Source organism: Dermacentor silvarum, chromosome 4, assembly GCF_013339745.2.
Source record: "Dermacentor silvarum isolate Dsil-2018 chromosome 4, BIME_Dsil_1.4, whole genome shotgun sequence".
NCBI classification, from domain to species: domain Eukaryota; kingdom Metazoa; phylum Arthropoda; class Arachnida; order Ixodida; family Ixodidae; genus Dermacentor; species Dermacentor silvarum.
The window spans coordinates 100,266,693-100,288,876 of record NC_051157.2 but is presented as its reverse complement, the minus strand read 5'-3'; the positions used below and the strand labels follow the sequence as shown (position 1 = coordinate 100,288,876).

General features: G+C 46.0%; 1 protein-coding gene across 1 annotated transcript in view; it reads right to left on the bottom strand.

The window, feature by feature from the left end:
• The window catches only part of LOC125944746 (probable caffeoyl-CoA O-methyltransferase 2), a 105,741-nt gene extending 89,668 nt beyond the window's left edge, over window positions 1-16,073 (bottom strand). Inside the window, exons 1-3 of the mRNA XM_049665883.1 lie at window positions 15,794-16,073; window positions 11,811-11,916; window positions 2,488-2,606 (exon numbers count right to left, since the gene is read on the bottom strand). Of these exons, the coding sequence (XP_049521840.1) occupies window positions 2,488-2,606; window positions 11,811-11,916; window positions 15,794-15,913 (345 nt within the window). The 5' untranslated portion in view covers window positions 15,914-16,073. The remainder of the gene's footprint in view (window positions 1-2,487; window positions 2,607-11,810; window positions 11,917-15,793) is intronic.
• Between the last annotated feature and the right edge of the window lie 6,111 nt (window positions 16,074-22,184).

Below are 22,184 nucleotides of genomic sequence, written 5' to 3'. Positions count from 1 at the left end.
ATAATAATAATAATAATATTAATAATAATAATAATAATAATAATAATAATAATAATAATAATAATAATAATAATAATAATAATAATAATAATAATAATAATAATAATAATCAATCTGCCGAAGCATGAGTGACGGTCACTACACCAACACGACACGAATGTTGGAAGCTAAACGTTTCGTGACGGTCCACAGAGTAAGCGAGGGACTAGCGATAATACGTCTTTGCTACAAGCTTCCGCAAAGTACAGAACATTTACATTCCAAGCTTTGTGCGCAACAAGAACAAATCTATCGCAGCAGAGCACACCCGCGAGCGATTAAGCTGATAGCGGCCACACCGACGAACCTAGGAACTTTATTGAGTCAGAAGTATGACAAACCGCTGCTTCAAAATGTTTGCCAAATAAAGAACGAAAAGCACACTGATCCCGATTTATTTCATAAGCGGAAATTTTGGACAGCTTGGAATACATTTCTAGCCCCGCTTTTAGTACAAGCACCCTATACGCTGCTCGCGCCATTGAGCTCTGAAAGCACTTAGACGTCCTCTAAAGCTGTGGCCGAATCTTCGTGTCGTGCACACAATCACCGTCTACGATATGCGTCGAAACGGAGGTTTGTTGCGCCGCACCGGCGTCACGCGCTTGCATTGTAAACGCCGAGGCAGCTGAGGCAAGCAATGGACGCGCCACCACGTGATCAAACACGGCAGCGTCCATGGGAGTGCCGCGAAAAGGTTCAATAAGGTTTGTGACCGTGTGCAAACTGATTACACGGCCGCGCACGTCGTTCAGGAAAAAGTACCCTACAAAATAGACAGAAAAAATCCAAGCCAACAGTTCGTATGCGAAAATTATTTTCGCTTGTTACCAACCACGAAGACTAATTATTGGCTGTCAACACTGAATATAAGAAGCGCCTATTTATGCCCCGATAAGACGCACACAACTTTCCTTAAAGTATATTCTGACGAAGAGTTCTACAGCACGAATGTTTTGTAAACACGGGCCCACGGCCCGTATTCGCAAAAATCACACAGCTGCACGCATCCGTAAACACGTGGCAACGCGCACATGCGATGAGTCAAAAGCCCATATAATGTTTGTGGCCGTGTGCAAAATGATTACATGGCCGCGCACGTCGTTCAGGAAAAAGTGCCTTATAAAAAAAGAGAAAAATCCAAGCCTGCATTTCGTATTCGAAAAGCCGACGGTCGAAAGAACGAAACTCCAAGCCGGCAAATTCTTTATCGTCTTTCCTGAGAAGTGCCGTCCTGGTCATCAGCGGCGGACAGCGGCACCACCGTTCTGCGGCCTTACTTCAAATATATAATTGCGGCTAAACGAACACAAGCACGCACAATGGACAAAAGTTGCGCACAAAAATGCATAACTCGAGCTTAACAAAACAATTGAAAATACCTTCCGTGCTGTCGTTAAATGTCCCTCCTTTTTTGTGTGGGTGTGTTGACTTAGTGACTAATATGTCTTTTCAGTAAATACCAACTAGGCCAAAAAGCAGTTCTCTTGAGACATTGCCTGAGCAGACGTCTAACCTAAGTATGCAGTGTTAAATACACCGCTATCCCATTGAAAGAGAGTTTGTGAACGGTAAAAATTGTTTGGCTCATCTACACATCTGATTGTGTAGGCACGCCAGCCAATCCCGGTTACTCTTTTCCCCGACATCATGGCGGGGGCGAACTGATTGCAATATCGGCGTCTCTCAGAAACTATATTTCTGATCGCGGAGGCACAAATGAGTGGTGCAGTGCGGTACGGTGGGCGAAGGTTCTCCTAGATGCTTAAAATGTCACAAAGCATAGATTCTTTTCGTGTCCTGGCCCTGCAGGGAGGCAGCTTGGATAAACATAGTAAAGCCTGGTACATCCCGAACTCCACGAAATAATGGTACATTACTGCCCCGCCGCTTGAAGCATGTGTATGTTTTCCGCCATTGTTAGCACGTGTACACTAAGATTCAAACGCAAAGGAAACGCATAGGAAGCACTGACTGTCGGGCTAGTTGGTCTGCCATAAACTATGAGTATGTTAAGGACAACGACAAACGACGTTCGTCCTTGTCTGTTTTGTGCTTCCTTCTGTAACAGCATCTTGGGTTAACATACTCTTGTAGAAAAGAACACCTAACCCACTGAAGACGCCCACATCTAGTTACCATCTGCGAGATATCTTGACAAGATGCGCAAGACATCTTGTCGATGATGTACAAGAGACGTCTTCCAGACATTTCCACTAAACTTGTAAAATGTCTTCCTTCCGTCTCTTCTCAATCTTTTTCGGAGGTACGAAACGCCTTGTGCAGGGGCATGAAGACAGGCTGAAGCCGTGCCAAATTTAGGATATGAGACTTCTTGCGCGCAGTTTGGTGGACGCTTTTAAACACTTTCTATGCTCCTGGCTCTTTTAGATCAAACCTAATAATAGCCGAATTAACAAAATAAACCAGTAGGAAGCAACTTGTTACCTCTTTCCAGAAGGGCCTCCCAACGTTGACGCTTTCCTCGTTGACTTCCAACCCAATGACTCGTCCATCTTGTGGGAGCGCGAGGGCAGCTGCTAATGCGCTCACGCCAGTATATACGCCTACATATGGTCAAAAAAAACGGGAAAATATGAATGTGTGAATCATTTCATTGCATAGATTGCAACAATAAGTAAGCACTGTCGCAGGCGCAGACTCCAGTACCGAATAGTATCAGTGTCGTCACACTCTGACGTGTGTTCAAACAAATGTTTAAAACCCACTAGAAACTACAAATACAGTTTGTTATGTGGATTAGAATTTCGCTCCAAAGAATGTAGACAGGATAAGAGAAATGGCCAGTAAAACAGGCATTGTTTAGGCCAGAAGTATCAGATTTTATGGTTGCGTAAGAAACGATGTAAATTGGGGTTGAAGCAACCATGTACGTCGACAAACAAAATGTGTGTATGTGAACAGGAAGCCTCCAGAAAAGACGTCTTCAGGAAGAAAGAAGCGAACAAGAGAAGCGCTGGACTTCGAACTAGTCTTAAGTCCAGCGCTTGTCCTGTTCCGTCCACTTGTCTCCTCCATTTGTTCCCACGTGAATGCATGCGTCTTTTACGCTCGTTTCTTGTTCATTTACAAATCTGCATACAAACTCGCCAAGCGAGAGATTCCCCAAAGTGCTTGTGGAATACCACTAAAAATGCGGCATGTTTTACACAAGGAATTATATGAAACAACTGTGTAGACAGCCGTTTCTCTGAATGTCATGCGCCCCAGGAAGGAAGGAAGGAAGGAAGGAAAATAAGAGCTGAAAGGGAGAGAGGTTAACCAGGTTAAGTGTCCGGTACTATATAGGATCTTCAAAATGAAACAGTAATTTTAATAAAACGTTATTCTAGCTACGCAAAATCTGCTTACAGAGGCGGTTTCTGCGCTTTGACGATCACAATTTTCGTGACCAACTATAGCCATCAAACGTATAATTCACGAAAGTTTTTTAATTAACTTTTTTTGCTATGCCGATTACGGTATAGCATTATATTCGATACATCAAGACAATCATATCTGAAGTCAACTTCACTATGTTTGATTATCCTGGACTGCTCGTGTTCAAAGATATCCATCGTTAAATTTGACACTCGATCTGCTAATTTCGCATTCAAGGGCCTCGATATCGACACAACGTCAAACCGTGAGGGAACGTTAACGCGAGGGTCAGGAAAAAAGTCACTCGTTGCCGGTTTTTGCCAGCTGATGACAAGACCGCAGCTGTTATCAGCTTCGCCAAGGTTGCAAACAATATGCCACACGCAGTAAGCTACGTCACAATGGCGGCTTGACGTTGCGTCGATATCTATCTTCCTGACTGCGAAATTACCTGAATGAGTCTCGAATTCAATGATAAATATTGTTTTCTCTCTCTTCATTTGTTTTCGGGTGGCGGCGGTGTCACGCTAAAACTATATTGAAGACCTGTCGAAAACTCACGCCTCGTTCACTTTGTATATACAAAAACTGGCACGGAAAGGTACGAATCTATGACTAACATTAATGATAGGTTATGACATCAAAACCATCACATGCTCGTCAGTTAAGTCACAGTTAACGATAATAAAATCACGTGTGGCGAATACCCGCTGTAGTGCAAGGACCTTATGACTATTGTTTTTGTGAACCTAGACTGTTTGAGAACTCTTGAAGCTTGTGAATGAAGAAAGAAGAAACAGATGAAGGCAAGCCAGGGGCAGCTTGCGCGCTTGACAGCGTTCAAAAGAGAAACAACAGAAAAGGAAGACGAAGAGAGGCAGGTGCCGAACAGGCAGAGGGGGTTCGCAACTTGGAAGGCCAATCCCCCATGGTGGGTAGGAGCCACAGACGTGACAGCCAACAACAACAACAACAACGACGACGACGCAGGACCAGTGCGCTGTTCCGGGAGCTCCTGCCGCGGTACCTGAGGCGGCCCTGAGGGCAATGCGGTTGCCTGTCGGTGCAGATGCGGAGTGGCGCCTGGCGTGACGCCGTTTGGAACAGGCCTGGCTGTTGCCTGCTGGTAGCCGTCCGTTGGAACAGGCCGTGTCCGGGGCGAGGCCTAGCCGAGGCCTTTGCTTTGAGGCCACCTCTGCCTCTAGGTGGCACGTGAAGTGACGGTGGAAGCCACCCACCCAACACCTGTTCGAGTGCTCTGGCCATGGTAATGCAGCAGTGGGCCGTCACCTGCCTCATCTGGTGACCAGTGCCATCATCCTGCTCTGACTTGCATCCCACGAGGGTCATGGTGCCTTGGCTCGTCTCCAGCGGGAATCGTCGCGACAGCTCAGACTATCTACCGACGATCGACGACACTATCAGGACTGAACGTGTGAGACGTACCTGCTCTTTCTTGGAACGCTGCGCGTAGGACTTAGTCTAGGTGTGTTTGCTTTATGGACCTTCACTCTGTGTTCTGTGTTTAGTGCTTGCTTTGTTTCAGTCCTATCATCTTAGATAAATTTTGCTTCAAATCCGTTCGCGCGTCTCTGACATTCATTACCACTTGACTGCACACAGACATACGTGCCGAGCCATTTTTACCTCACACCCGCATTGGATATGCGGGTATGAGCCAGGGATATGCGGCCATGAGCCCGGGACAAGAAAGAAAGAAAAAAGGAAAGAAAGAAAGAAAGAAAGAAAGAAAGAAAGAAAGAAAGAAAGAAAGAAAGAAAGAAAGAAAGAAAGAAAGAAAGAAAGAAAGAAAGAAAACCCGGCTGCTCCCAGAGTAGCTGTGTGAGGGACAAGCTGCGCCGGCGCCGGATCGCGAGACGCGCGTGACCAATCAGGGTCATTACTTGTGCCGCGGGGAGTGAAAGGGGAGGAAATGAGGTTGGTATGCGCTACGCCAAGCTTCCCTCGGCTCAGATTAGTGTCGGCGTCCGGATGGGAAGGCCTCGCTTGGTGCGTTCCGCCGAAGAGCAGGCTGCGTTTGAGCAACGGCGCCGCGAACTCGCTCGCGAAAGGGCTCGTCGTCGATGTGCCGATTCTAGCGTAAGGGCTTCCGAAGCCCAGGCGAAACGTCGGCGAAGAGCCACCGACCCCGAGTTGTGGGAGTGCGTTGTTGAGGCCAAACGTCAGCTACAAGGGGGGCCTGAAAAGTGCAGCCCACCAGTGAAATCTTTTTCGCGTGGTCTTGTTTTGCAATGCAATATGTTATTCAGTTATTTGAATGGTCTCATGACCAATCTCGATTTATTTCGATTTTTTTTGGTTTCAGGTACAGCGGTTTAAAGCAAGGCGCGCGAAGGTGAAATAGGGAATTGGAGAAAATTGCAAAGTGAGCAGTTATTCAATACCTTTTGAAAAAAGGACTGACACCACAGGAATTTCAGCAAGGACATGCTGGAGACATTAGCGGTTATGACTCCTTATGCTTTCGAGAAAAAGTGGATTACCGATTTCAAGCGAGGAAGGCATCAATTGAAGATGCTGCGCGCACTGGTCATCCCTCAACAGCATGCACAGATGAAAATGTCCAAAAAATGCAAGACATTGTAATGGTTGATCGACGTGTCACACAGAGGCACATTGCAGAATGTGTGGGCATATCAGTGGAGAGGGTTGGCCATATCCAACACAGCTCCTGAACGTGCACAAAGTTTCGGCCCGATCGGTGGGGAGACTTTTGACATTAGAGAACAAACGTCTGTAAGAACTTCACTCTGTTGCAACTGTTGGAATTGTTGCAACTATTCCAACTGTTGGAAATCTGCAACTGTTGGAAGCTGATATTAATCTTTTTCTGTAGAGATTCGTTACAAAGATCAAACTTGGGTGCACCACTTTCGTCCTGAGTCAAAAGAAGCCTTGAAACAGTGGAAACATCCCACCTCCCCCCACCCCAAAAAGGCAAAGGTGATTCCATCCGCTGGCAAGGTTATGGCATCAGTGTTCCGGGATTGCAGGGGTGTCATTCGTCTGAAATTCCTCCCGAAAGGTCAAGCCATCAACGCGGAATACTATGCAGCTCAGATTCATCGTCGGAGGTCGGTAATTAAGGAAGAACGCCGAGGGATGCCTCGGAAGGGGGTGCTGTCTCACCAGGACAACGCGTCAGTTCACACATCGGCTGTTGCGATGGCTGAAATCCACTTCTGTGGTTTTCTACTGCTTCAGTACCCGCCCTATTCACCTTATTTGGCTCCCTCGGACTACTACCTATTCCCACAGATGAAAAAGCACATTGGTGGAAGTCATCTTCCTTCTGATGAAGCCGTCATGGACGCCACAAAATAATTTTCGAAGGAGCAGAACGAAACGCTTTACCAAAGTGGAATAATGAAACTCCAAGAGCGATGGCATGCATGTGTGGCGCTCAAGGTAGACTATCTACAGAACTGACTGCAAAATTTCGACCCATGGTCACTATGTCTGGTTCAGGCCACGAACTTTTCAGGCGTCCCTCGTAAGAGCCGCGGATCCTTAGTTTAGTCCAAACGAAGCGGATCGCCTGCGACAGCATCGTCTTGCCACAAGCTTCGTTTCCCCCATTTTCTAGCGTGAGGGCTTCCGAAGCCCAGGCGAAGCGTCTGCGCAGAGCCGCCTACTTCGAGTTGTGGGAGCACAATGTTGAGGCCAAACGTCAGCGAAGAGCCCCCGACCCTCACTTTAGGCCAAACTAAGCAGAACGCCTGCGACATCGCGGTGTTGCCACAAGCTTCGCTTATCCCCATTTTCTCGACAGGGGAAGGGCTCTAAATTGTTTTTTAATTGCCTTCCCAGTCCTACTGCTACAATCAGCGACCACGTTTGCTCCAAATCCGCCATCGAAAAAACGTGTGTATCGGCGATAAATCCTAGGAATGTCTGTATCTAACAGTGCTTATCATTTTTGTTATACTCACACGCAGTCGCGTAACCAGGGGGTGGCCAATCAAGCACGTACCCACTCCCGAGAAATTTCTTTGTTAGTATGTGGCAACAATGAAGTTCTACCGTTCGCTATTTCTAGCTAAGAACTTCTTGGTCCATAAATTCTTCTGCTAAGAACTTTTGCCGTGAACAATCGCGGTTCTCCTGTCACCTCAACTACTCACTAGTGTATCTGCCACACAGAAGCTATTCATGTTTCTCACCTGAAGCCGAACATTCGCCACTACAATATTTATTTTATTGCGATAGCAATTATATGGACACTCCAAAGCAGATTTCTGCCGTCGGCGTCGCCGTCGCCGTCGCCGTCGCCGTGAGGTTCCGTATGACGTCAATGGAGATGAAATCGTCGCCGCGCGCCGAACGCTGTATATGCGAGTGAAAGGGCGCGAAGGACGCGCTCTTTCACGGGGAGTGAACGCACGGCCGAGAACAAACGCGCGTTCTGCGCCATGCTCCCTTAAGGGCTGCAGAAGTAGGCGTCTCTTTCCTCCTTTACAATCACCATATATGTAGAACAAACGCGCCTTCTTCGGACGCGCTAAAGGCCGTGGGGGGAGGGGGGGGGGGGAAGGGAGGCGACGTTTAGCTGCGGCACCAAGTGCCTATTTATATCAGAGGCTCCGGCAACAGTCATCAACGCCGCACGCATTTTGTGCGAACGCGGGCAAAACGCAGACGGCGTCGACAACAGTTCTGCGTGTTGCCGGTGCTGCTGCATGTCCAAGTTTATACAACTGATAAAGGTACTATCATTGCTCCGTATAGCTCTCTACAAATTTGCTATCGCAATCGATGCTTCGCCTTTAAGGTGAAGCTGCGACAACTTTTTATTAGGTTAACAAAAATGGGTAGGTAGGTCTCTTCCGGCACGGATATCCCAGTGTCAGAAACACTACCCAAACACTGCCGCGTTGGCTGCTTACATGCTTGAGGATGCAGATGTAGATGTAGATCGTTAGAAATGTAGGCGCGTAGCCGCTCTAGGGGATTGACCAACCACCGGGTAGGTGAATTGAAGGTACGAAGTAGGAGGAGAAAATTTTATAATACGTAAGTTAGCATCAAAACGTAGAGATTAGAGATATTGATTTTATTAAAATTTTAAATTACAGGAGAACCACGAAAACAAACCACTCGAATTCAATGTGATGGAAAGCGAAGAAAGATTTAAACTTTGAATTCAGAGCTTAAATCTCATTGATCCTAAAACAATATCCTGGATTGCAGCAGTAACCGTCCCTCGCTGTGCCAAAGAGTAAAGGCACCCAAGGATAGTAAATTTTGAATAGTTAAATGTGATCCAAGAAGGCGGAGTTCTGTTTCGAAGGCTCTTTTCTTAAACTAATAAATATTCAACAAGATATAAAGAAACATGTTCTGTGGCCCCACCTTCCCTACACCAAAACAAATCGGTGAGGTTGCCAAACCAGCCCTGCGTAAATCAAAAATAGGGGCAGCTGCACATTAAGTTGTGCGACTGGGCAAACTGCGAAGCTGGTAGCTCTTCCCTAGCTGTAACATTGCTTTCCTTTGCTTAACTTGGTTTGGCTTGGCTGGTTCTTAGCCAAACTTAGCCGACCCCGAGTTTCGGGACTATATTCGGGTTCTAATGGCCAGTTTATAGTCCGACATAGCGTTGACGCGCGAGCGCGCTCGCCACGGGGACGTCCACGCCAGCGAAAGCTAAGTAGCCTATAGTCCGGCGCGAGGCGTGGCCGACGTATCCGGCGTTCATCGGCGTACCGCAGCTGCAGCCGGCATCGAGATGCGGCATGCTGCATTTCGCGCCGGCCTCGTCACCCAGAACGGACCGCATCCGCGTCTCGTCGAGCAAGATGTGCTGATGGATACTGGTAGGGGCACGTGCAGTGAGTTCGCAGTTTCGTACCATCCTGAAACTCCTATAGTTTCCTATAAAATGCGCCTGCGTCTAGGGGGCACGGCGCGGCACACACGTTGGACTATAGAGGGGTCGGTTTTCGCGCCTTCCATAATTATGGCTATTCACCAGCCCATCTTGCTCGACGAGACGCGGATTCGGTCCGATCTGGGTGACGAGACCAGCGCGAAATTCAGCAAGTCGCATCTCGACGCCGGCTGCAACCAACACCACCTAGATTCTAGGTCGTGTTGCTGCAGCCGGGGTATACCGACGAACGCCGGATACGTCGGCCGTGCCTCGAACTGTGGTGAGGGTAACCTGGAAATGGGTGGTAACCTCGCCGAGCGATGACGTCACGTGCGTAGTGTAGCAACGTGTAGTGACGTCATCGCCAGGCGCAGTTTTTGTTTGCATTATGTGACCTAGCCAAGTGCTTAAACAAATCCGTTGTTAAAAGTCGCAGTTTCGCCCGAAACGCGAAGCATCAATTGCGTTAGCAAATTAGTAGCGAGCTATACGTAGTAAGGATAGTAGTTTTATTAGCTGCATAAACATGGACGCATTCGCTTACTGACTAAATTAACAAGCACGGTATCTGCGCGCACAAGCAAACATGAATAGATAACACTCGATGACCGCAGACAACCACGCACAGTCAAAACGCTGGCCGCAGCAGCGAGCGAAGGTTCGTGTAGGTCTATCGTATCAACGGAAACTGAGTGGCGAAAGCACAGCGCATACAAAGGTCATAGCCTTGTGGAGATCACGTTCAAGATATGGTGCACGCGACAGCCCGCAGCCGCGCAAAGTAAAGTAGGCAGTTGCTGGAAGAGTAGAAGCCCCACCCCTCCCTCCCGCGCTGCCTTCCCGCTTTCCTAATCTTCGCGTGGGAGATTGAGTCGCCAGTTCCCCTTGCACCGGGTCACAAGATACGCATTTGGTGCCACAGCTAAACGTCACCTCCCCTCCCTCCCTCCCTTCCTCCCTCCCATACGCGCACGGCCTTTCGCACGATGGAAGACTTCGCGTTTGCTCTTCGCCATGCGTTCGCTTCCTATGAAAGCGCGCGTCCCTCGCGCGCTTTCACTGGCACATGCAGCATACTGCGCGCGGCGACGATTTTATCGCGTATGGACTTTATTATTAAACGGTACCTCACGGCGGCGCCGATGGCACAAATCCGCTTGGAGTGTCCATGTAATTGCTATCTCAATAAAGATTTAAAGAAGGTATGCTACAGCGTAACACAATAACAGCTACTTCATTTTTTCTCATTTTACTAGATGACTTTTCCAAGGGTACACTAAGCGGCTGACATCTGAAGGATTTGCTGTAGATCGTGCAGAAAATTCTCGCAGCATCATTTGCTTCCAAAATGCCTGCCGCTGTGATCAAACCTGTGGTAGGCATAACTTGAATAGCTGGGCCAACTATCGACGCCTTCGACAATAAATCTGCCCGTTTAATTTAGAGCTACTCCGTTTGTGCAGTTACACAGACTAAATCGATATTAGTAAAGTGCTAAGGTAGTAATGATTTAAACGCTCTCAAAACCTGAGAGTCATTAAGTGCTGTCATTAAGTACACAAGGACAAATAATCAGTTACAATGAGTACAGAATCTATTGATGTGTTTACTTAAAGAAGGGGCAGAACAGTGCTAAGCGTTCTCCAAGAAAGATGGGTACAAAGTCTGGAAGCTGAAGGCAAAATGTCTAATCGAGAATAGGGCTGAATATACCAATGCCATGAGGGTACGAAGGTAGGGGTGCCCTCCATCATTTTCAATTGATATACCCATCCACCCTTATTGTATCCTTCCTTGGGAACTGTCTCGCGTGGTACTGCTACTAATTAAAAGCATTGAGTGAACATGCGCGTCTCTCGGTAAGCGTAATGCACTTCTTGAAGGAGGCAGTGTTTGTGACCGCAGCGATGAAGGTAGGAAGGAAGGTCATTCCAAGGAGCTGCTTGTTTAGACAATAAAGGACTGAAAATATCAGAAAACTTAGAGTGCTATAAACACACAGGACGTAGAAAAGGAACACACATCACACAAGCCCCTTTTCTACGTTACGTGTGTTTATAGCGGTCTAAGTTAGCAACTAGCCCGTATAACCATCCTACTGAAAATATGAATTACTACAATTGTAGTGGCGCCAACCAGCTTTGAAATGAGGATTACTGCAAGAAAAACACATGTTAGTGGAAGCAATACCTGTTCTTTCAATACTGGGTTGGCCAAAAGAAAAAAAAAGTGGTGGGGGCTTCACTGTAATAAAAGGAAAACCAGTTAAGGCATGACGATAAATCAAGCTTTTCTTTGATAGAACGAAAGCTTGCAGCGTGTAAACAATTGCAAATTATCCGAAACACAGCTATCTATCTATCTATCTATCTATCTATCTAAATATCTATCTATGATATCTACCTATCTCATCAACTATATCAATATCTTCATTCATCTATTTCGTCCACTATGTTGTGCCGAGAGAGTTATGAGCACGGATAGCCGACATGCTCACCTATTTCCAAGTAATATTTGGCGCCCATAGCCTTGAGTAGGATCTGGAAGAGTTGCAACTCAGACGTGTCGCTCATCATGAAACCACGAGGCATCTTCTGTGTCTCCTTTCATTCCAAACACATATGCAAGAGAGAAGAATCACTCAATTAATCAATCAGTCTTCAGTTTATGTTCCCAGGAACAACCGGAAGTCTAAATACTGGCGCACACAGAAACAAATAAAACGTAAAAATATAAAGCTAAGACCAAGAGTTATTAGATACAAAAATTTTTCACCATCCCGCCCTGCGAACTTGAACGATAAGCGAAGCTGTATCAAACACCACACATGGTAAAGCATTGTATTCACGCTGTTCTTCTAGTCTCTTTAATTGCCGTGGTCTAGCCATGGCAGCCTTAGAATGAACTCAATGAGTTGCTAGACAGGTCTTCCTTTTATATATGAAAGCATGGTGACGTCACAAAGTATATATATATATATATATATATATATATATATGTGTGTGTGTGTGTGTGTGTGTGTGTGTGTGTGTGTGTGTGTGTGTGTGTGTGTGTGTGTGTGTTTCCGTGTATAAGTATGACGTCATCTGGGGTGGCGATTTTAACATAGATATGTTAGCTGACACTCCTTGACTCGGGAATTTCATATCTTGCTTCAGTCGCATGGATGCTCAAGTGTTATCTCCGTGCCAACGCGAGTAAACCATGGCGCGTCCACTTGCCTGGATCTGTTTATAACTAATGTTTCTACAGTAATCACAAATGCCGGCATTTTTTCGTGCAGTCTGAGTGACCACATGCCCATTTTTTTCTGTCTTAAACGACACACCAAAACGAAAACACAGCGTCTTTCACTCAGCCAACTTATTACACCAAATCGCCTTGAATCGTTTCGCACTCGGATCCAGTTACTCAACTGGAGCGATGTATACGTCACACGGTGTGCCGAATCAGCGTATGAGGAATTTCTGCGGATTTTCAGCACGTGTTACCAAGAAAACTTTCCACTGCGAACGAAACGCAAAATATCTTCGCATACTCGTAAACCATGGATCACAGATGACCTGTTTCGCAAAATAAAGTTCAAGAACATGCTCTTCAATAAGTTTAAGTCGCGTAATATAACTGATCTGCACATATTTAAACTCTACCGTAATAAGCTAACAAATGAGCTTCGGAAAGCTAAAACCTCTTATGAATATTTGATGTCTTGTCTACTACTTTCTGGGGTTTTACGTGCCAAAACCAGTTCTTATCATGAGGCACGCCGTAGTGGAGGGCTCTGGATTAATTTTGAACGCCTGAGGCTCTTTAACGTGCACTACAACGCAAGCACACGGGCGTTTTTGCATTTCGCCTCCATCGAAATGCGGCCGCCGCTGCCGGGATTCGATCCTGCAACCTCGTGCCCAGCAGCGCAATGCCTTAGCTGACTGAGCCACCCCGGCGGGTATTCATGTCTTGTCAAAATGATAGTCGCAAAACTTGGAAAAATAAACAATATGCTAAATCGTGCATCGTCCTCATAAGCAAGTATTGAGATTTTGAGAGACGGAATTAGTATTCCGAACGAAGTACTACCCGATTGTTTTAATAATTATTCTATCAGTGCAGCTCGCATATGTGTAGATAAAAATGCCGACCGCTATATTCAGGTCCGATGCCCCGGTAGCACTTTCTTATATCCCACTACTGAATCTGAGTTAATTCACTTATTTTCCGAGTTACGTAATACTACATCGTGTGACGTCGATGGCATACAGATTACACCTGTAAAACAGGTCTTAGACATTATCGCACCTGTTTTGGTTTACGTTTACAATCTCTGTCCGGTATCTGGGGTATTTCCTGCAAAAATTCAGATAGCTAAAGTAATAGCAATGTTTAAAAAGGGTAATAAAACTGAAATATCTCATTACAGACCTATTTCTATACTTCCAACATTTTCAGAGGGACTTGAGAAAATAATATTTCGGCGTATCTCAGATTTCTTAGAAAAACACAGCCTCCTAACAGACTGTCAGTATGCGTTCCGAAGTAGAAGGTCCACCCAGCTTGCCTTACTAGAGCAAAAGGAATTGATATTGAGAAACATTGAGTTAAAGCAACTCACGCTCGGTATACTAATCGACTTCAGTAAAGCGTTTGACTCTGTTGATCATGAACTTTTATTAAAGAAGCTAGAGTACTACGGTATCCGCGGTATTGCTCTAGATATAGTCAAATCTTATTTAAATCAGCGGAGTCAACTTGTTGAAATTATAGCATCTGCTCCCAAATCAAACAAGTAAAGGTTGGAGTTCCCCAAGGGAGCATACTAGGCCCCCTTTTTTTCAATGTCTATGTTTACTACCTTGTTCTGGTGGAGTGAGCCAAAATATATCATCTACGCAGACGATACTACTGTGCTCTTTTTCGTCGAACAGTATTGCAAGCTTCACTTCAACTGCAAATTCTGTCCTTGCTAGAATACATAGATGGTCACAGGATAATGGCTTAAAAATTAATACTGACAAAACCAAAGCTATTTTATTTCAAGCCAAGAATAAATGCTTGAACTTCGAGTCAGACATTTTTATAGGCTCTTCAAGAATTGAGCTTGTCCGGTCTGCGAAAACGCTTTGTGTGTTTTTTGATAGCCATATATCATGGAATGAATCACATAGACTTCCTTGCAGGTAAATTTGCCCAAGTATTTTGAATACTGTTCAGTTTAAAACCGCTACCACGCAAAGTCAAACTTCTCTTATATAATGCTCTTTTTCTGAGTCACATACACTACTGCTGTCTGATGTGAAGTACAACGTCTGCTACCAACATAAACCGATTGTTCCTGCTTCAAAAAAAAAAGGTAATTCGTACTATTTTCAATGCTCCAGCAGGTGCTCATACTGCACCTCTCTTCAAACAACTTAAATTACTAACGCTGCACTCTCTGTTAGACTTTAGACTGTCGTTAGCCTATCGAAAAGACGGGAAACAAAATCAGTCATACATTACGTCCTTAACGCAGTTAATTAGAAATAGAACAGAATACAGCACATGGTCATCTGAACACTGGAATGTACCACGTCCTCGCACTAACTATGCTTTTCAAATGTTACATCATCGCTTACCACGCTTGTTAAACACACTCATGCGCAATAACATTGATGACATTTCTTGTCCTGTTTCGCGTTTGTATGAGTTTTTCAGTGATATTTGATCACGATCAAATTTTTTTTCACCGGTTTTGTTTGCTCATGTATAAAACTGCTATTTTCTGTTTGGAGTGTTTTTCTTATATTGATTTTTTTATGGCATAAGTTTAGGCCAACATTGCATTGTATTCAAATGTATTTTTGTTGTCAGTCCTGAATTAGCGCCTGTGCCTGCCGCTGCGGCCCTCAGACTGGGTTTTAAGGCCCGTCAAGTTGCTGTGCGCAACTTTTTCCTTAAATCCCCCACAAATTGTACGTTTATGGAAATAAAGACAAATTGAAAAACAAAATTGAAATACTTGGCACATCCCGAGCGGCCCAAGTTGGTATCAAAGAGGTTCATAGAAGACCAGCATCAGCCGATTGGTGCGCACTGAGTGCTCCAAGTCAACGTTAAATAGGATCATTGAAGAACGGCTCTTACCCAGTTCCGTCTCTACAAAGACCCATGTCGGCAGGAAAAAGGTTAGCTCAAGAGCGGCACTTATGTAGACATTGCCACATACTCAGTAACTATAGTTGGTTGGACGGATGGTTTTGAACCCTATGCCCTCAGCACAGCAGCCCAATGCTCTCACCATTTGAGCGTAGAGCACACAGTGATCCAGTTTGGCGGGAAAATGGTTAGATAGGAACATAGATAGATATATAGAAAGCTATCCTCTGGAAACTCCGTGAGGTACCCTAAAAATGCTAACGCCATAAGAGATTCCTAGCTTTAAAAAAGCCAATTTACATGAAAGCAAATACTCAGACGCGCAGAGAACTAAGGCTACCTTACGTGGATAAGTTTTTCGAAAACCGGGTTCAGCCGGCCACTGTGGCTGGCCACATAGTCGGAGACCTGAGACCCAAGATGGAACGGCTTGACGAAGTGACCCCGACCGTTGTTTTCCGCCATTGGAAATATGAAGCAAGTAGACCGACTCCTGTGTGTGCACTGAGGACTCGGAGCGGCAGCCAAATACCGGTGCCTACAGTGAAGAAGAGAGCGTCGGCCAGCTGATGCAGAGGAAAACTGTCACGAGTGGTGTTTCCGCCAGCTGTGGCAAGGCTGAGTGTGTCGAGTGGCACATGTGGGACTGCGCCGTTGGAATGAGTACACCAGTGAGAACTTTCTACTATAGGTATATTAAAACGCAGCGTTCTTTATCTACCCTCCCTGCTATGGCGTTGCTGCTGCAGCCGTCTGCTGCGGGATCGGCCGATTGCAAGAACAAGCAAACACGCTGTGTACGTAATCCCTGTGTATACACTAGAACGCCTTTATGACCAAGTGATTCGGGCTTCCGAAATCACTCGATAAACAAGTTACTTCTTAGTAAAAGTTTCACCGCACAGTTCACAATAGAACCAGAACAGACTTGTTCTTTCGTTTTTGTTATACAGGTCACTTCCTTGCAGAGGCATCCGTTGTAGAGGCGCTCGACTTTATATTGATTAAGAAAGTATAGCGCTATGAAAGCGCATCTACGTTCCGCGTAATTGAGAAAATTTCTACATACAACCCGAACGTGTGATGTATCTCTAAAGCACGCCAATCGGTTCTAATAATAGCAGGCTACTGTAATGCGTAGGATGGACAACCGGTGGAACATTAGATTTACAGAATGGATACCACGAGAAGTGAAGCGCAGTCGAGGATGGCAGAAAACTAGTATGACGTTACGAAATTTGCAGGCGCAAATTGCAATCAGCTAGCGCAAGACAGGGGTGAGTGGAGATCGCAGGAAGAGTCCTTCGTCCTGCAGTGACATAAATATATGCTGAATATATATATATATATATATATATATATATATATATATATATATATATATATATATATATATATATATATATATATATATTGTGACGTCTCGGTTGGAACGACGTTTATTAGGCCCGGGAGCTCGTCAGCGAACCAGCGCAGCACACAGGCGATGATGATGAACACATATACAGGCGAAGAGGAGGATAGGTAAAAGTGCGAGGATGATGATGATAACATACAGATGAGGAAGATGTGCGTAATAAACGCCCACACTAATTTCCCCCCGACGTGAAAGCGGCCATCCTGGCCGGCCGTCAAGGTGTCGAGGCACGCCGCGTGAAGGGCTTCATGCGGGAGACGTGGACAACCTTGGTATTGCGGCAACGGCGGTCTGTGGGGGCGTCAAGAGGAGTAACGCGATAGTTGACAGGCGAAGTCTGTCCAAGGACTATGTACGGCCCGATAAACCGTGGCTGGAATTTTTCGCATAAACCAGGGGTGCGAACAGGAGTCAGGAGCAGGACCTCGTCACCAGGTCAAAAAGATACAACGCGATGGCATTCGTCGTAAATATTTTTCCGGTCTTGTTGTCTGGCCTCTGTGTTCAGGCGAGCAAGCTGGCGACAGTGGTCGAGTCGGGAAATGTACTCTTCGCACGATGATAGAGATGTATTAGCCTTGGAGTTGAAGAATGAAACGTCCAGAAAGAAAGTAGGGGAGCGTCCATAAACGAGGTAAAATGGCGAGTAGCCAGTTGTGCGCTGCACGGCCGTGTTATAGGCGAAAGTGACGAATGGTAAAAGAACATCCCAGTTTTTGTGGTCTGGTTGAATATAAGCGGCGATCATGTCGGCAAGGGTGCGATGAAACCGCTCGGTCAGGCCGTTAGTCTGGGGGTGATAGCTAGAAGCTGTCTTGTGGGCTGTGCGGGAGGCTCGAGATGGGGGTCACGCTGGGCGCTGTTGATGATAAAGGAAGGAGGCACTTGCGATGTCGGAATGGAGGCAATAGGGGCGCCAGGCTGCACGTCCTGCGGCATGCTAGCTGACGGTGGGCGCAAGCGGCGACCTGAACGAAGCTCCAGGAGGCAGACTGGACGGCCAGAGGACGTAGGACCGAAGAGCACACTCCACCACTTGTGACGTCTCGGTTGGAACGACGTTTATTAGGCCCAGGAGCTCGTCAGCGAACCAGCGCAGCACACAGGCGATGATGATGAACACATATACAGGCGAAGAGGAGGATAGGTAAAAGTGCGAGGATGATGATGATAACATACAGATGAGGAAGATGTGCGTAATAAACGCCCACAATATATATATATATATATATATATATATATATATGAAAGAGAAGAAAGAGAACCGAGAGGCCCGATTTTTATTCATCATATCATTAGAAGCCAACAAACAATGACACCAAGGACAACATAGGGAAAATTACTTCTACTGACTCATTCAATTAAAGAAATTATAAATTAATGAAAATGAAAATGGATGAAAAAACGACTGTCCGCAGGTGGGGAACGAACCCACGTCTTCGCATTACGCGTGCGATGCTCTCACCATTGAGCTACCGCGGAGCCGTTCTCCCATCCACTTTCTGGGGTCTTTATGTTTTTACAACTAGGACTAACGCTGGGAGTGTTACTCTCCCAGAGTAACAACACTCCTTCTCTTCCCCAGAAAGTGGATGGGAAAACGGTTCCGCGGTAGCTCAATGGTGAGAGCATCGCACGCGTAATGCGAAGACGTGGGTTCCTTCCTCACCTGCGGACAGTCGTTTTTTCATCCATTTTGACTTCCATTAATTTATAATTTTTTTAATTCAATTAGTAAGTAGAAGTAATTTCCCCTATGTTGTCCTTGGTGTCATTGTTTGATGGCTTCTTATGATATGATTAATAAAAATCGGGCCCCTCGGTTCCCTTTCTTCTCGTTCATTACATAACGAGGGCTCGAATCCGGCAACATGATGCCTTCAGGTAGCATATGTTGGTTTATTGACCACTTGCCATCACCCAAAAAAGATCACGTGCTCCTGACGCCTGCGGCAGAAAGGATGTTCCACATCCGCCCCTAGGTTTGTGAGTGGTGGCGCTGGCGAACACTCCCAGAGATAGTTCTAGTTGTAAAAACATAAAGACCCCAGAAAGTGGATGGGAAAACGGCTCCGCGGTAGCTCAATGGTGAGAGCATCGCACGCGTAATGCGAAGACGTGGGTTCGTTCCCCACCTGCGGACAGTCGTTCTTTCATCCATTTTCATTTCTATTAATTTCTAATTTGTTTAATTCCATTAGTACGTGGAAGTAATTTCCCCTATGTTGTCCCTGGTGTCATTGTTGGCTTCTTATGAGATATATATATATATATATATATATATATATATATATATATATATATATATCAGAAAGTGCAAGTAGTGTAGCATGTTGGCCTTCATGCCCTTTATTTGTTTTAAATCCTGTTTGACGAATAATGAGAGGCGGAAACAGTGTGGCGACAGCGCCTGTGCACGTGGCCTGCGCTTCTGTGGTTATAACGTGACGCGCGTCGGAAGTGCCCGCGCGGCTGCAGCAGTGGTTGCGGAAAGTGCATAGAAGATCCGGTGACCACGGTGGCGCTTGTGTTGGCGTAGAGGGATGTCGTATGAAAAAAATTGCCGCGTATCTGCGTGCTTCGCTGCAAATGTCGTCGAAAGACGATAGTCTTCTGCCGGCCGTACTACATGAGTGCTGGTCTGATCCGCGGCCACCCGTGATGCTGTTCTCGTACCATTTCCGTCCTGGCATGAAGGTTTGTTTGAACAGATTTCATTTTACCGCATTATTTCATCAAGCGGCCACTTATGTTTTGCCCTGCCTCAGACAGCGCTTCCTTTATGTTAAATCGGCCGCATCTGGCTGGCATTGATAAAATTGAGGAGGCGCTGCGTGAGACATGGACGCCATCTGGCAATACATCGGGAAACATGAGCTTGTGCAGAGGGTTTCCTTCCTCCATGGCAGAGGGCGCTCGTCGGCGCGCATGATGGAGGCGACCTGATCTCTTAAAACCATAGGCAGCGGTACAAGGTAAATTTTTGAAAAAGAAAAATAATGATAGGTATACAAAAATGCAAGATAAAGAACATGTATAGTATACCTGATTAAATCAAGCAGGCTAGGTGACTATTTGTCGCCGCCCCGTTTCAAAGGGGATGCCAATAAATCATCATCATCATCATCGTAGGGAGCCTACATGCCACGCCGTTTTAGGGTGGTGACAACACCAAGATTTTGGCCGCTATTTGCCGCCAAATTTGGCGTGTAGCCATTTTGGTCCCCAGTCTTTCTGCCTTTTTTGTCACGCTCTGATGTACTCATGTTGGCACGCGATCTATTAAATTTCTTTAATTTAGATTCGCGCCAATGTGCTCAAGAAACCTGCATACATCTTTATTATACTATTTGCATTTTCCTTTTATTTTAACGTATCAAACTTACTCTTCCATTGCATGTCGTGCGACACATGTAAAGCAACATGTTATAAGGCACGATGGCATGCTCGTGGTAGGATTATCTCACGCCAAGAATGTGAACTGCATTAAGCATTGTCGTTGCCTTCCAGTTGTACATAATATATAAAGGGTGCTTTTCGAAGTGTGCTGTAATAAAGATTGTCCGTACTAGTCTGTTTAACTAAAAGGTAGACTTGCCGTGTACGGCGCGCAGACGCGCCATTTGCCTCTGGCTGCTGAGGCCAAAGTTTATTAAAAGAAGTTAATTAATTTCACGTCACCAAGGGTTACAGGAAATGTGGTCGTCGGCTGGTCTTTCGCCTTTTTGTGCCCCAGATTTCACCCACCAATTTAGCTGGCGGCGGCAAGTGCCCTTACAAAGGCTGTCACCACCCTAAAACGGCGTTGCATGTAGGCTCCCTACGCAGTCGGGGAACGTCGTTCGTCGGCGCGCATAGCATGGCATTTTCAGCGCAGCTTAAGAAACTAGGGTCTTTAGAGTTACGTATCTATGTATTTTCTATTAAAGGAACACACCTCCTAATACTTACCTAGTGATGTTGCGCCTCAGATATGCGTAATATTTACTTTGTGATCGATAACGTTCACAAGTATGAACAGCCGTACCAGTTTAAGTAGTGTGGGCGGTAAGCGAGTGGTCCAACTTTGGCCGAGTGGCTGAATCGGGTGACAGACAGACAAACAGACAGGCAGACAAACAGACCAAATTTTCAGCGTTTAAGTTCCCCAAGAAAGACTATCGTCTTTAAAAATGTAGGATTTCATAATGTATGCAGCCTTTGTATCCATCCTAAATAGCTTCGCTGTTAATCCGTCACCTTATGAATGTTGCGACCCTACGAATTTTAACTGACATGATCTTTGATATAACTATTCGGCCTGAGCCACTGGGACTGTGCCCATTCTTGGTGAATCCTCCAGAAGTGTGACGTCGCTCGGGAATTATTCAAGGCAACATCAGTTATTTGTTTAATCTGTTGCTTCAATAGACGAATTAAAGTTTAGAAAAATAATAAAACATACAAACCGAATTCCTGCGTGTTTTTGTTTTATTTCGCATCGCAGCATGAGAGATGTGTACTTCCGTTTCGTCTGCTTGTTCCCACGTCGTGTGGTCACGCGCGCTGACAACGAAATTATGTCATTTTCTACTGTGTTCCGGTGCTCGATCATGCTCTGTGATCCACTTGCGTCTGCCCCAGCGTTCGTGCAGCACTGACTTACTGCTAGTCGGGTGTTCTCGTGCGCTGCACGATTCAAGGCAAACGCAATAGCTTTGCGTTCGAGGCCGTCACCGGAAGTGCGCCGCGCAGCACAAATACGAGAAAGAAAAATAAAAGAGGCGGGGCCCGTGACGTACACGTAATGCGCTTCTCCGGCTCCTACATTGGAGAATGCAGGGAAGGAATTTCGCTTGCAGAGGCTAGACAGGGCAAGGGGAGAGAGTGTCTGTCTTGACAGTGGCCCTCTTGAACGCATGGTTTCGCGGCACTGAAATATTTCTATCTCGGATATTAATGATCCTACGAATTTATGCACGAGGCGTACGCAAGCACTCTCCTTGTGCAGTGGACTATAGTTCCGGACGTAACTGTCTGATTCATGGTGGGATTAGAGAGTTTTGTTTTATTGCGATAGCAATTATATGGACACTCAAAAGCAGATTTCTGCCGTCGGCGTCGCCGTCGCCGTCGCCGTCGCCGTGAGGTTCCGTATGACGTCATTTGGAGATGAAATCGTCGCCGCGCGCCGAACGCTGTATGTGCGAGTGAAAGGGCGCGAGGGGCGCGTCTTTCACGGGGAGTGAACGCACGGCGGAGAACAAACGCGCGTTCGGCGCCGTGCTCGCTTAAGGGCTGCAGAAGTAGGCGTCTCTTTTCTCCTTTACAATCACCATA